This window comes from Chlorocebus sabaeus, chromosome 23, assembly GCF_047675955.1.
Source record: "Chlorocebus sabaeus isolate Y175 chromosome 23, mChlSab1.0.hap1, whole genome shotgun sequence".
Taxonomy (NCBI): Eukaryota; Metazoa; Chordata; class Mammalia; order Primates; family Cercopithecidae; genus Chlorocebus; species Chlorocebus sabaeus.
The window spans coordinates 58,557,239-58,571,854 of NC_132926.1; the positions used below are offsets into that span (position 1 = coordinate 58,557,239).

The 14,616-nt window shown below is 39.5% G+C and overlaps 1 protein-coding gene across 3 annotated transcripts in view; it reads left to right on the forward strand.

Annotated features, from left to right (window-relative positions):
* Positions 1 to 823: 823 nt before the first annotated feature.
* CEP120 (centrosomal protein 120) overlaps positions 824 to 14,616 on the forward strand; it is a 76,848-nt gene continuing 63,055 nt past the window's right edge. The window contains exons 1-5 of one of the 3 annotated variants that reach the window (XM_008014258.3): positions 824 to 935; positions 1,192 to 1,272; positions 5,672 to 5,828; positions 8,044 to 8,158; positions 11,612 to 11,753. In XM_008014258.3, coding sequence (XP_008012449.1) covers positions 1,224 to 1,272; positions 5,672 to 5,828; positions 8,044 to 8,158; positions 11,612 to 11,753 — 463 coding nt within the window. In that variant the 5' untranslated portion in view covers positions 824 to 935; positions 1,192 to 1,223. Of the gene's footprint in view, positions 1,095 to 1,191; positions 1,273 to 5,671; positions 5,829 to 8,043; positions 8,159 to 11,611; positions 11,754 to 14,616 lie in introns of those variants that run through there. The other 2 variants (XM_008014257.3, XM_038008590.2) reach the window with 2 other exon arrangements.

A 14,616-nucleotide genomic window follows, 5' to 3' on the forward strand; every position in this document is an offset into this window, starting at 1 on the left:
AACCAATTTGGTTATTTAGGTTTCAAGCTAGATAACCTCCAAAAGAATTTTGCCTTTGACCTGAATACATGCTTCATGCAATTTGAGTAGTATTTAGGAGGCCGTTCCCTTTACAAGTCTTGAACCATTTCTTAAGTCTGAATTTGGGAGACGTTAAGTGGAAAGGGTCGGCAGACAGCATCTCAATGCGTTGTTTATGTTTGGTTTTGATTTTGCTAGTAACTTTGTGATCAGGGGTGGAAGAACCTATACCTTTATATTTCATTGCCCACGTGACAATGTTTTTGTTTTAGGGGGAATTTCTAAGGGACAGGAAATTCTCGGGGAGTTTACGTCAGCTCCAACAAGTACTGTGATTACCGTATTGACGCTACTTGTTTTCAAAGGTCGGAAATTTGAGGTGCCGCGTGAGCACGATTTAGGGACTTTAGAGTTTAGATTTAAGTTATCATTTTTCTGTGATTTAATTTTTTAAGCAGTGTTGACACTGGGTACCTCAACTAAGCTAGGTTTTTTTGTTTTTTTTAATTCCCGCTAACACAACTCTCAGGTTGTCGCTGAGGCACAAAGCACGTAATACGCTACACTCTTGCTCCTTAAAGGCTACGCAGTTTCAGGAAGCGTTTACAGCAGTAGTGCGCCTGCGCAGCTGGTCCCACACCAAGTCGTCCGCCTCTCCCCGTCCGGCTAGCAGAGGGCGCTGTGAGGTAATGAAGGCGTCCCCCTTAGGGCTCTGGAACAGAGCGTAAAAGGGCGGGAGGCGAAGCTCGCTGACGGGCGTTCTAGCCTTGACTGCTCTGTCTCTATCACCCTTTGTCCTCCAACCTCCCCTGGGCACTGGGCCTGCGGGCCTGGTTGCTAGGCGGAAGCTGGGCGCGGCGGCTGCCGGTGCAGCCGCCGGGGCGTTTGAAAAGCGGCTACGCAGGCGGCAAAAGGTCCTCGGGCGGCGGGCTCGTCTCTGCCTGCAGACTAGCAGGGCTGCAGAGCGGCTTTTTCCTTGAGTCGGGGCAGAGTTAGGGTCTGGGCTGGCGGCTCGGGGCAGAGGAGCCGGGCGCGCTGCAGCAGACGGCGGTGGGACCTGGCTGCGGAGCGGGGTCTGGGCATCAGGGACCGGGACCCGGGGCGGGCAGTGGGGGTCCCGCCGGGGGTCTCGGATTACCCGCGACTCACCTGGACCTCACTTCCCCCCAGGCGACTTCGCCCGCAGACCGCCCACCGCAACCATGGTCTCCAAATCCGACCAACTGCTCATCGTCGTGTCCATCCTAGAAGGTGAGCGGCCTGAGGCTTGCTTTTGCAACTGCTGCCTCCCGAGTTTTAGAAGATTAGTGTGGGACCGAGGCCTTGTTAACCTTAAGAACCCTGTCATCTGTGTTTTTATGGTCCCCACAGACTTGTTCAAAGTTGTACGTAGTGAAGTCTGTTAGGCAATTGATTTAAACATCTCTCCAGGGATATGAGCGCTATTAGGAATAAGTGATATTTAGCGTGACTAGCCGTAGCCCCAGAGAATCTAGAGAAAACGATTTTCATCCAAAGCAGCACGTCGATGGCTTTTATATATGAGCTGAACGTGGTCCTGAGAAGCGCGTTTTGATCAGCGGTTCCCAATAATAGCACTTGTAAGAGCTTTGACTTGAATACAGGTTTCCTGCAATTCCAGAGTGTTGCGGAGGCAATTCCCTTTACACGTCTTGGTGGAGGACTCAGGGGACTACAGTTCTTAAGAGGGTATATTATACATTTCTTAAAAAGTGTGTTTTGGGTGAATGACATTTGTTTATTGGGGACTCATTGAGTGTCAGACACTGTGCTGGGAATGTAATAATAACAGTCCTGATTCTAAAAAGCTAAGGATGTAGCTTGGAGAGTGTGTCAGCAAATAATTCATCGGGATATGAAAGACCCTGATGAATGACCACCTCTGTTGAGGAAACTGGGGAAGATTCACCAGAGGAGGTGGCATTTTTTTGGGTCCTACAGATGATTAGGAATTTGTCAGGTGAAAAAGGGAAGGGCATTCCAGGCAAAGGGAAGAGCAGAGAGCACTTCAAGTATGGAAAAGCAAGACACGTTTTGCCTTGCTTCATTATATTCATTCAGTAAATGTTGCTTACATTCAGTGTAGTTGGAGAACAGATTTGCACGAAAGTGGAGAGCAGAGGAGATAACAGGTGAATTGAGGACGCTTTACGAATAATATGTTAAGAAGGAGTCATCTTGAGCCAGAGCAGAGGCCTGGCTGCATTCTTTCCCCCATGGGAGAGTATTTTATAAAGGCCTGGCACTGTGTGAGGGACGAGAGCAAAGGAAACATTGTAATCCTAATCTTTGAATTTTGAGACAAGAGACTGACCAGAAGCCATAAAGATTTGGAGCACTATTAGCTGTTAGATTACTTATTGTTTAAAAATGCAGGACTGAAATAACCTTCAAATTTGGTTAACGACACTTTTTAGACTTAAAACTGTCCATGCTATGAGAAAACAAACATCTTCTTTCCCTCCAAGGATGTAGAGGTCTGTCCATGTGGGGAGATCACAGGACACAATATGTTAGGGTATAATATAATATTTAAAATATGTGACATGGATTGTAAATATAGGTTTGAGGGTAGGGTGGGCGGGATGGCTGAAGTTCTTTAAGTAATAAGTGAGCTTTAGATATGTGACAGTTGAATTCTATGGACGACCCAGGCCAATCTGACAACCCAGGACATACATGCAGTTCATTTGGGGAAGCTGGTTTTACAGCAGCAGAAAATGAGGTCCTGAGAGAGGCCGGTTAGTGCTAACTGGGAGAGGGGTGCCACGTGTGTTAATATTCCTGATACAAAGTTTCAAGTGAGAGCCTCAGGCTTAAACTAAAAACGTTGGCAGTCAGGGTCTTTCTGACCAGCTTGATTCCCAACCAAGTAACTTCTGCCAGGGTGAGCATGGTGGGTGGAACATTGAAAAGATCAGCAAGATGACCAGGGTGAATATTTAGAAATGTCATGGTAAGAAATGAGCTTGTACAACTAGAGCAAATAGGCCTTGAAAGCCAGTTTAGAATTAATGTTCTAAGAAATAGGTTGGCCTCATGTATTCCTAAATAGAATGCTTTTCTCGAGTTCAGTTTAGTAGCAGTGTGCAAGGAAGAGAACCTGGAGTCAAGGATGTCAGTTAGGTTGTTACCGCAAACATACCCGAAACTAGCATGTGGTCCTTCCTCCAAACTATTCTTCTCTTTTGTTTGTACTGTATTTCCATTCATCATAACCATGCTGTTGCCTCAAGCCAAGAACCTAGGAGTCATCCTCAGCCTGGATTCACTCTCCATTTCTAACTTCCAAATGGTCACCATGTAAAATTGATTTTATTTCTGAATAATAATAGATTCTACATGTAAGTTTTTGAATGAATGAGTTTCCATTGTGAGTGCCTTGGTAAGGGGCACTCATCATCCACCTAACTTATTGTAATAATCTTTTCAATAGTCTGATTCTTGAATGTTTTCTTCCTTTCCAGAAACATCTAGACTTCCTCCATTACTCACTGGGGATAATCTTTCTGAAATGCAAATCTGATTTTCTTAAAGTCCTTCAGTGTCATAAAGGGTTATGTCTGTATTTCTCAGAATGGCATACATAGCCCTTTGTGGTAGACCTCTTGCCTACCTTTTCAGTCTCATTTCCCCTCATGTATTCCCAGCTCTTCGGCTTGGTGGAGGACTCGGGACTATAGCCCTTAAGAGTTACTTGCAATTTCTTGACTACACTTTTAGAAATGCCCTTTATTCAAAAGAAAATGGTTAAGCTTTTACCATGAACAAAATTTGGGCTATGTACTAGATTCCAAGGAGGAAGAAGACGGTTTCTATTCTCTCTGTGTCATTGTCCGCTGCGAGGCAGGCACCTGTTTGTTCCACTTCACATCCTCTGTTCTCAAGCTTGTTGGAAGCTGTTGGTTCTAATAATATGGAAAATATAGGTTCTTTGACATATATGACATTTCATTTGGGGAAGCTGGGTATCTTTTGGAGCAGCAGAAATGAGGTCCTGAGAGGGGCCTCTGTTAATGCTAGTTGGGAGAGCTGTGTGATGTGTGTTAATACTCCCAATACAGTTTCAGTGAGAGCCTCAGGCTTAAACTCACAAGGTTAGCAGTCAAGGTCTTTTTAACAGCTTAATTCCTACACTTCCCCCACAAGTAGCTTGCGCCAGAGTGAGTAGCAGCAGGGATTTCTTTATTAATCAGTGGATAAAATTCCCCTCACTAGGATCCACCTTACCAGATTTATAAACAGGAGGACTAGTTGACTCAAGGCAAGATTCTTAGTGTTTCTTCGTTGATGTTCTTTAGCTTCCTGTTTTCAGTTTTTTTGGTTGTTTCTCTTAACTAGACTCCCTCAGGTTTTTTAGAGCAAGTACTCTATTTTACTCATTTTGCACTCCACCATCTGATATAATACCTGACTCTGCATATGTCTTCAGTAAACGTTGATGAAATGGGGTTTAGCAGTACAAATGAAAAGTGATGTGTAGATAGAATATTTGAATATTGCTTGATAGTATACAGTGTTGTCCTTGAGAATAGAATGAAGGAATCCATGTGGCTATTTTTCTTTAGCTAATTTGGAAAGTATTTTTTTTTTTTTGAGACGTAGTATTGCTCTGTTGCCCAGGCTGTAGTGCAGTGACACGATCTCGGCTCACTGTGATCTCTGCCGCCAGCGTTCATGCTATTCTCCTGCCTCTGCCTCCCGAGTAGCTGGGACTACAGGTGCTTGCCACCATGCCCGGCTAATTTTTTGCATTTTTAGTAGAGACAGGATTTCACCAGGAAAGTATTCTTAACTGAGTTAACAGAAAAATTAAGATGCAGACAAGTTTGTTTTTACTAATTTATTTCCCAGCTCTTCAGATGACTGTTCTCTATTAAGTACTGCTATAGTAATATCTAAAATTCATGTAATCACATTAAGTCTTTAATTCCAGATGTTGTTGAGATCATTCCTACTCAAAGTGTGAACCAAGGACAGCAGCATTCACATCACCTTGGATCTTGTTAGAAATGTGGAATCTTAGGCCCACTCTAAATCTACTGAGTCAGAATCTACATTTTAACAGGGTCCCTAAGTGATTCATGTGCACACTAATGTTTGAGAAGCACATATTTGTAAATTATAGCTTTCCATTTGATTCATGTTTCTTATGAATTATGAAGGTGGGTATATATGTGAGCCTGCATTAGTGAGGTAGCTTATGGAATGCGTTTCAACCACACTTAACAGATACTAGTTTTAAAAAACACATGCTAGGCTGGGCGTGGTGGCTCATGCCTGTAATCCCAGCACTTTGGGAGGCCAAGGCGGGTAGATCACCTGAAGTCAGGAGGTCCAACGTGGCAAAACCCTGTCTCTACTAAAAATACAAAAATTAGCTGGGTTTGGTGGCGTGTGCCTGTAATCCAAGCTACTCGGGAGGCTGAGGTAGGAGAATCGCACGAACCTGGGAGGCGGAGGTTGCAGTAAGCTGAGATTGCACCACTGCACTCCATCCTGGGCAACAGAGTAAGACTCCGTCTCAAAAAAAAAAAAAAAAAAACCAACCAAACAAGAAAACACATGCTAAATGATCCTGTTTGATTTTTGTACACTTTTGATTAATCTGCATATTCTGTTTCTCCAGGTCGCCATTTCCCCAAACGTCCAAAGCATATGCTTGTAGTAGAAGCAAAGTTTGATGGAGAACAGTTGGCTACTGATCCCGTGGACCACACTGACCAGCCAGAATTTGCTACTGAGTTAGCCTGGGAAATTGACAGGAAGGCACTTCATCAGCACAGGTGATTATCATTTTCATTTTAAAGTAGCTTCTTTATTGGTTTCTTGTTTTTCAGGCTGTTATAAATAAATGCGGGTTGAGTATTTAATACTTGCGACCAGAAGTGTTTCAGATTTTTGAAATATCTGCATAATCAAATACCTCGGGGATGGGACCCAAGTCTAAACATGAAATTTATTTGTGTTTTATATTATACACATAGTCAAAGGTAGTTTTACATAATGTTTTAAATAAATTTTTCATAAAATGAAGTATGTGTTAAATGCTTGTGTGTGGAATTTTCCATTTGTGGTATTACGTCAGCACTCAAAGTTTTAGAATTTGGAGCATTTCAAATCAGGAATGTTAAACCTATAAATTTTGTATCTCTCATTATGTTATAGTAATAATTACAGTTACTGAGTGTTTTTTTAATGTGACAGGAAATTTTTAAAGTGCTTTACAACAAAAACAGTTAAACATCAGAACAACACTATGAAGCTGGTATTTTTATTTCCCCCGTATTATAGATGAGGAAACTGAGGCCTGATAGGTTAAGTATTAGTAACTGGCTTTGAGTCTGTTAGATTAGTAGTGGTAGAGCCTAGCCAATCCAGCTCCGAAGCCTAAACTTTTACACTACACTTAACACTGAGCTGTTTGGGGTTTTTTTTCCTAATGTGTGAGACAGTAGATATTTTAGAAATACCTTGATGATACCTACTCAGTACTAAATATGATTGGAATTCATTAATTCTATTAATTTACTTATTGTATATTTACCTGGCTTGCCAAGGATGTTTAGAGGGGTATTCAGTGAAAAGCTATGAAAGTAATTCTATCAAGGTTTCTTTCTAATTAATTTATGTTTGATTTTAAACAAAACCACTTTATTAGTATATAAAATAGACTTAAAGTTATAGTATATATTTTTTGTGAACTCTGTGACTGGAAGCAAGCAACAACAATAAAAGCAATACTGTTATTTATTAAAGGATTAAAAATTATTTTCTTCTGGGAAACATGTTGTCACTTTAATACTTGCTTGTTCTCAGTACTAAATTAAATCAAAACGGAAAGTTAAAGGAAAGCAAGGAAAACTCAATTTGCCTCTATTGCTAGAGTAGTCCATGGATTTATTTGAAGAATTATTGCATCTTTAGAGAATGTCAATGTTGGATTTCCTTTTAGTGGTGTCTGTAATGGAATCCTGCTATGAGCTGTTAGGGCTTCCATTTTGTTAGTGCCAGGTTAGTACCCTCTGATTGTTGTAGGCTGAGAAAATACAGATAAATTGAATTTATAAGTGATGAGTTTGTGCTAAGTGCACTTCTATAATAATTCCACTCGATAAAAGCAGTGGCAAAATCTATTCAGCTTAATGCATGAGCCAGTTTAGGGGTTCCCAACTAAAACAGAGCCCATGCTAAACAAGCCAATATCATTCTTTGAGAATATTGTCTTGTGTTAAATTATTAATTTAAATTTTAATTTATTTTATATTCCTGTTTGTTTTTTTAGCTACAAAAGAGCTACAAGCATGTATTTCTAATTTTATGTATGTTACAGTATAAGAAAAATAAAACAGGTCCTGAAAATTCATGATAATTTTTTACTTTCAGAAAGTTTTACACGTTACAGAAGCTTGAGAAACATTGACCTACATGATGGCTTCTTAGATGAAAGAATGTAAAATATGTTGACATGTTTTGTGTAATATTTAGTTGGTGTAGAGGTTAGTAGATATAATTAATAGTTCTTGCCTCTTTATTTTTTTTATTTTTTTTTTTATTTTGGAGTCTTGCTCTGTCACCCATGCTGGAGTGCAGTGGCGTGATCTGGGCTCACTGCAACCTCCGCCTCCCAGGTTCACGTGATTCCCCTGCCTCAGCCTCCTGAGTAGCTGGGATTACAGGCGCGTGGCACCACACCCAGCTAATTTTTTTTTTTTTTTTTGTATTTTAGTAGAGATGGGGTTTCACCATGTTGGTCAGGATGGTCTTGATTTCCTGACCTTGCGATCTGCCTGCCTCGGCCTCCCAAAGTGCTGGGATTACAGGTGTGAGCCATTGCACCTGGCCTAGTTCTTGCCTGTTGAAGAGTTTTTTAGACAATATAAGATAGATACAGTTTTATCCAACAAAATTATAAGTATCTTGATAATAGGTAATATTTTCAAGGCTAATAGAAAGTTTATTAAGCAAAAACCATTTTATTTATCACATGTTTTGTTATAGGCTGCAACGTACTCCTATCAAACTCCAGTGTTTTGCCTTGGATCCTATAACTTCAGCCAAGGAAACCATAGGTTACATCGTTCTGGATTTAAGAACCGCCCAAGAAACAAAGCAGGTATTGCCCTTTTGATGTTTTGCTAATGATTATGTTAGACAGTTGATTATTTTCAGTAGATAACAGGTTGATGAAAAGGACATGAAATACTAGACCTGATCAATCATAGGCTTGAGCCGATATGGCAGTTCTGTTTTTTTTTTTTTTTTTTTGAGATGGAGTCTCTGTTACCCAGGCTGGAGTGCAGTAGCACAGTCTTGGCTCACTGCAACCTCCACTTCCCAAGTTCAAGCAGTTATCCCTGTCTCAGCCTCCTGAGTAGCTGGGATTACAGCGCTCATCACCACACCTGGCTAATTTTTGTCTTTTTAGTGATGGAGTTTTGCCATGTTGGCCAGGCTGGTTTCAAACTCCTCACCTCAGGTGATCTGCCTGCCTCAGCCTCCCAAAATGCTGGGATTACAGGCGTGAGCCACTGCACCCAGTCAATATGGCAGTTCTTATGTTTTAGTTTATGAATTAGATTTAGAAAATCTCAACATTTTAATCATTTCCTTGGTCAAGAACTGTCTTTCTCAAAAAAAAGTCTCTGAATTCACTTGTATCCAAGTTGCTATTATCAGAAGCTTAACATGCCTAGCCCCTGAGCTTTCTTTTTAAAGGTAGTTAATCCTCTTCCAATGTTCCCTGCTTCAGTGAATTGTCGCCACTCCCCTTTCAGTTGTACAAGTTAGAAATACAGAAGCCTTCCTTGACACTTTTCCTTTTCCTTCCCCCATAACCACCTATTTCAGTTGGGTTTTTTCCCTCCTGATCTCTCTGCTATTCTGCTTTTCACTGCTGCCACTCCAGACTCAGCTGCTATTGTTTCTTACCTTGGCTATCATAATAGCCTCCCTGCTTCCTGCTCCTTGCATAGCAGTCAGAGCAAGTGAACTTATTGAAACACACTTGATGTTATCTAACCAGTACCTCTCTCTCTGCCCCACTACTCCCAAGAAAAGGAACTCAGAATCGTCCTGATTCCTGTGATAGTGACTTTTATTATTTAACATGGTGCTGTTTAGGGCTTTTTTTTTTTTTTTTTTTTTTTTGAGATGGAGTCTTGCTCTGTCGCCCAGGCTGGAGTGTAGTGGCGCTATCTCAGCTCACTGCAAGCTCCGAGTCCTGGGTTCACGCCATACTTCCGCCTTAGCCTCCCGAGTTGCTGGGACTACAGGTGCCTGCCACCATGCCCGGCTAATTTTTTTTAATTTTTTTTTTTTATTTTTAGTAGAGATGGGGTTTCACCATGTTAGCCAGGATGGTTTCAAATTCCTGACCTCATTATCTGCCTGCCTGGGCCTCCCAAAGTGCTGGGATTCCAGGTGTGAGCCACTGCGCTCGGCCGCTGCTTAGGGCTTTGAGTCTCTTCTGCTCTTTTCGTATGTGACTGCCTTTAGAAACCTCCCTTGCAATGTTTCTGCTTGTCTTGGGACATAATTTTCTTAAGGGGGAAAAAAAGCTAAAAAATTAAAATAATATCTTCTTTTTATTTAAAACTCCTTTCTTGATTTGAATCTTAAATTGGTATTCTGTGAAGAAAAATTTATCTCTTACTAATGTTTTTGCTGCTGATAGCAATGATATTTGCATATGATCAGTCAGCCTAGCCCAAGGTTGTAATAATTTAAAAGTAACTGCAATTTTAAAATGCTTTAAAAGAGGACTTGTTTTCCTCCCATCCTTGGTACTCGTTACCTCTCTGCCCCTAAATCTTATCCTGAAAAGGTTTTTCGTTCTTTAGTTTTAGACCCTGGGCCTTGATTGGGCTCTTGATGTTTCTCTTAACCACCTTCTCTCATGTAACGTGCAAGTGTCTAGAAGACACTTCTGCAGTCAGTTTAGTTGCAGAGAAGGTAGATCCTCTTAGGAGGGTATCTGAGGGATGAGGTCACGCCTTTAAATACTCTCGGCATTCCTTGTCACCTTGTCCTTTAGGACAATTTGTCAATGTATTTGTAATCAAAGTTAGGGAGAAATGGCTCAGTTATTTAAACCAAATACTGTATTGCTTATTCTCTCCTGTTTGTCAGCATAAATATTTGAAATGGATGGTACAATATTTGAAGTTCAAAATAAATTGTTTCTCCGTAAATAAATATAAACAGAAAAAAATCCAGACTTATTTTTCTGAGTTATGTAACAGAAAAAGTCATCAATTCTCTGAGTAGCTGGAAATCTTTCTTTCAGGCTTATATTCAAAATTATAACATATTTATCATAAGAAATACATCAACAAACTGTATTATGCATTTTTATCTTTAAAAAATTACGTTGTTGATTTTTATTTAAACCTATGGCCTACTTAATTCTGTTTTACTTATCAAACATGACTTGAATGTAAAATAGCAGTATAGGCACCATTTATTAATGTCTTTATATAACAAAGACAATATAAGCACCATCTACTATATCTTTATATAACAAATTATCAGAGTAAAAAATGCTGTTTCCAAGTATTGAGATGGTGTTCCCACTGACCAGTGATTCCTGCACTAATAATATATGTAGGCATGATATTTTTCAGGTGGTCTTGAGTACTAGAATTTCTGAGGTTGGCCTAGTGGGGATTATAAAATAATTTAGGATGCTTTATTCTGTAAGAAGCGTTTTGTTTCAATATCAGTCAAGTATCTGGTTCATAATCCACCACTCTTGCATCAGGCCTTGACTTTAGTATTTTGTTAATGCTTTTTATTAACACTAATAAGATTTTCTTTTTTCTTTTTCTTATTTATTTATTTTTTTTGCAATAGGGTCTCACTCCTGTTGCTCAGGCTGGAGTGCAGTGGTGTGATCATGGCTCATTGCAGCTTCAATTTATCACGCTCAAGCAATCCTCCCATCTCAGCCTCCCAGGTGTGCACCACCATGCCTGGCTAATTTTTCGTATTTTTACTAGAGATGGACGGGATTTCGCCATGTTGCCCAGGCTGGTCTTGAACTCCTGGACTCAAGTGATGTGCCCACCTCGGCCTTCCAAAGTGTTAGGATTACAGGCATGAACCATCCATCCAAGATTTTCCTTTGCTTATTGATATAAGCAGAACGAAGCAGGTCTATGGCAGAAAGAAAAGGTATACTTTTAAAATATGAGAAGATAGAGGTTCAGGAATTAGAAAACTGGTAGTTTTTTGTGTTGCTTAAGGGATGGAGTGACATTGGGGATATAAGGTGAAAGGTAGAAAGAAATATATTATGCTTTCTTCCTTTTAATATTTTACCTCTTGAAGCATAGAAGACAAGCAAAGAAAACAATTTAAACTTCTACATAGTTTTTCCAGAGGAAAATTCAGTTGATGGCTTCCTAAGGAGGATTAATTTGTTTTGAGAAAAATGTGAAAAAAAATTGTTTATAGAGGATAAAGTACTGAAAATCTACAAGAAATTTATTTAGAACCGTATAGCATTTCCCAATATTTTTTTTCCCTTATTAACTAGTAGGTGTTTTGTTATTTTGTTATTCTCTAGGCACCAAAATGGTACCAGTTGCTGAGTAATAAATACACCAAATTCAAGTCTGAGATACAGATAAGTATTGCTTTGGAAACCGATACAAAGGCACCAGTGGATAGCTTTAAAGCAAAGGGGGCTCCCCCTCGAGATGGAAAAGGTTTGTGCATCATCTCTAAAAACATTCTCTGAGAAGTTGCATCTTTGGACTAGAGCTTTAGGAAGGGGGAGTGTTATAGGGAGATATATGCAGGGTATAAACTGTTCATCAGACAAGTGTTGGAACATTGTTATACATGCAGCACTTGTTGCTCTTAGCTCTTGTTTACAAATCTTAGGACATTTTTTTCTTTATTTGTTATGTAATAGAACAAAGCACAATGTTGTATAGTTTTAAAAGTTTGCTACTTAGGACAATTTTCTTCCTAGGATGAGTACAGTAAAGCCCAAAATGTATTTATTAACTGTAGTTTAACAAAACCTTTATATTTTTTCTTTTTTAATTAATACACTTTATTTTTTAGAGCAGTTTTAGTTTCACAGTAAAATTAAGCAGAGAGAAATGAGAGTTCTCCTATATACTCCCTGTCCCCACGTATTTGCAGCCTGCTTGCTCTCAACATGCCGCACCAGAGTGGTGATGCTACAGTGCATGAACATATATCATTCATATCAGTGTCACCCAGGGTCCATAGTTTTACATTGAGTTTCTCTCTTGGTGTTGTACATTCTATGGCTTTTGACAAATGTAAATGACTTGTAGTATCCACTATTGTAGTATCATACAGAGTAGTTTCACTACCCTAAAAATCATCTGTGCTCCTCCTATTCATTCCTCCCTCCTCCCAGCCCCCTTGGCAACTATTGATCTTTTTTACTGTCTCCATAGTTTTGCCTTTTCCCGAATGTCATATCGTTGGAATAATTCGTATATAGCCTTTTCCAGGTTGGTTTCTTTCCCTTAGTCGTAAGTGCATGTAAGGTTACTTCATGTCTTTGCATGGCTTGATAGCCCATTTCTTTTGAGTGCTGAGTAATAGTCAATTGTCTGGATGTATCACAGTTTATTTTTTCACTCAGCTCCTAAGGGACGTATTGGTCGCTTCTAACTTTTGGCAATTATAAATAAAGCTACTGTAAACTGCTGTAAACATCTGTGTGCAGGTTCTTATGTGAACAGAAGTTTTCAGTTCGTTTGGGTAAATTTCCAGGATTTCAGTCATTGGATCATGTGGTAAGAGTACGTTTAGTTCTGTAAGAAATATCCACACTACTTTCCAAAGTGGCTGTGCTATTTGGCATTCCCACCAGCAATGAGTGAGAATTTCAGTTGCTCCATATTCTTACCAGAATTTAGTGGTGTTAGTGTTTTGAATTTTGGCCATTCTACTAGGTATGTCATAGTATCTCGTTTTAATTTGCAGTTCCTCAATGACATAGGATGTTGAGCATGTTTGCATATGCTTACCTACTATGTGTATATCTTCTCTGAGGTATCTGCTCAGGTCTTTGGCCCATTTTTAAATTGGGTTGTTCATTTTCTTGTTGAATTGTAAGAGTTCTTTGTATATTTTGGATAATAGTTCTTTATCAGATAGGAATTTTACATATATGTTTTCCCAGTATGTGGCTTAACTTCTCATTCTGTTGACATTGTCTTTCCCAGAGCAGAAGTTTTAAATTTTAATGAAGTCCAGCTTGAGTTGTTGCATTCATGGATTGTGCCTTTGTAGTTGTATCTGAAAAATCATTGCCACCACCCAAGGCCATCTAGGTTTCTCTTTTGTTATCTTCTAGGACTTTTATAGTTTTGCAGTTCACATTTAGGTCTGTAATCCTTTCTAAGTTAATTTTTGGAAAGGTCGTAAGGTCTGTGTCTAGATTCACTTTTTGCATGTAGATGTCCAGTTGTTCCAGCACCATTTGTTGAAAAGACTTTCTTTGCTCCGTTGCATTGTCTTTCTCCTTTGTCAAAGATCAGTTGACTTTACTTATGTGAGTCTATTTCTGGTCTCTTTATTATGTTCCATTGATCTGTTTGTCTATTTGTTTGTCAATGCAACACTGTCTTGATTACTGTAGCTTCAAGTAGGACTTGAAGTCAGTGCCAGTCCTCTGACTCTATTCTTTGTCTTCAGTATTGAATTGGCTGTTCTGATTCTTTTGCTTCTCCATATAAACTTAAGAATTAGTTTGTCAGTATCTACAAAATAATTTGCTGGGATTTTTATTGGGATTGTGTTGAATCTGTAGATCAAGTTGGGAAGAACTGACATCTTGACAATATTGAGTCTTCCTGTCTGTGAACATGCACTCCATTTATTTAGTTCTTTGATTTCTTTTATCAAAGTTTTATAGTTTTCTTCATATAGATCTTATATATTTTGTTAGATTTATATCTGAGTTCTTTATTTTTGGGGGTGTTTATGTAAATTTTATTTGTTCATTGCTGGCATATAAGAAAACTGTTGACTTGTGTATTTGTATCTTGTAACCTTGCTATAATCTCGTGTGTGTGTGTGTGTGTGTGTTTTGCTTGTTTTGTTTTTTGAGACAGGGTCTCACTCTGTCACCCAGGCTGGAGTGCAGTGGTGTGATCTTGGCTTACCGTATCCCTGTCTCCCGGGTTCAAGCGATTCTCCTGCCTCAGCTTCCTAGGTAGCTGGGACTACAGGTGTATGCCACCATGCCCAGCTAATTTTTGTATTTTAGTAGAGAGAGGGTTTCACTACATTGGCCAGGCCAGTCTCAAACTACTGACCTCAGGTGATCTGCCTGCCTCAGCCTCCCAAAGTCCTGGGATTACAGGTATAAGCCACCACACCTGGCCTTTTTTTTTTTTTTAAATTCGTTTCGTCGTCGTCGATTCTTTCCACAGACTTTTTTATGTAATCATGTCCTCTGTGAACAAAGACAATTATATTTTTTCTTTCCTAATCTGTATACTTTTCCTTTTCTTTTGTATTAGTAAGGCTCTAAGTATGATGTTGAAAAGGTGTGGTGAGAGGGGACATCCTTGTCTT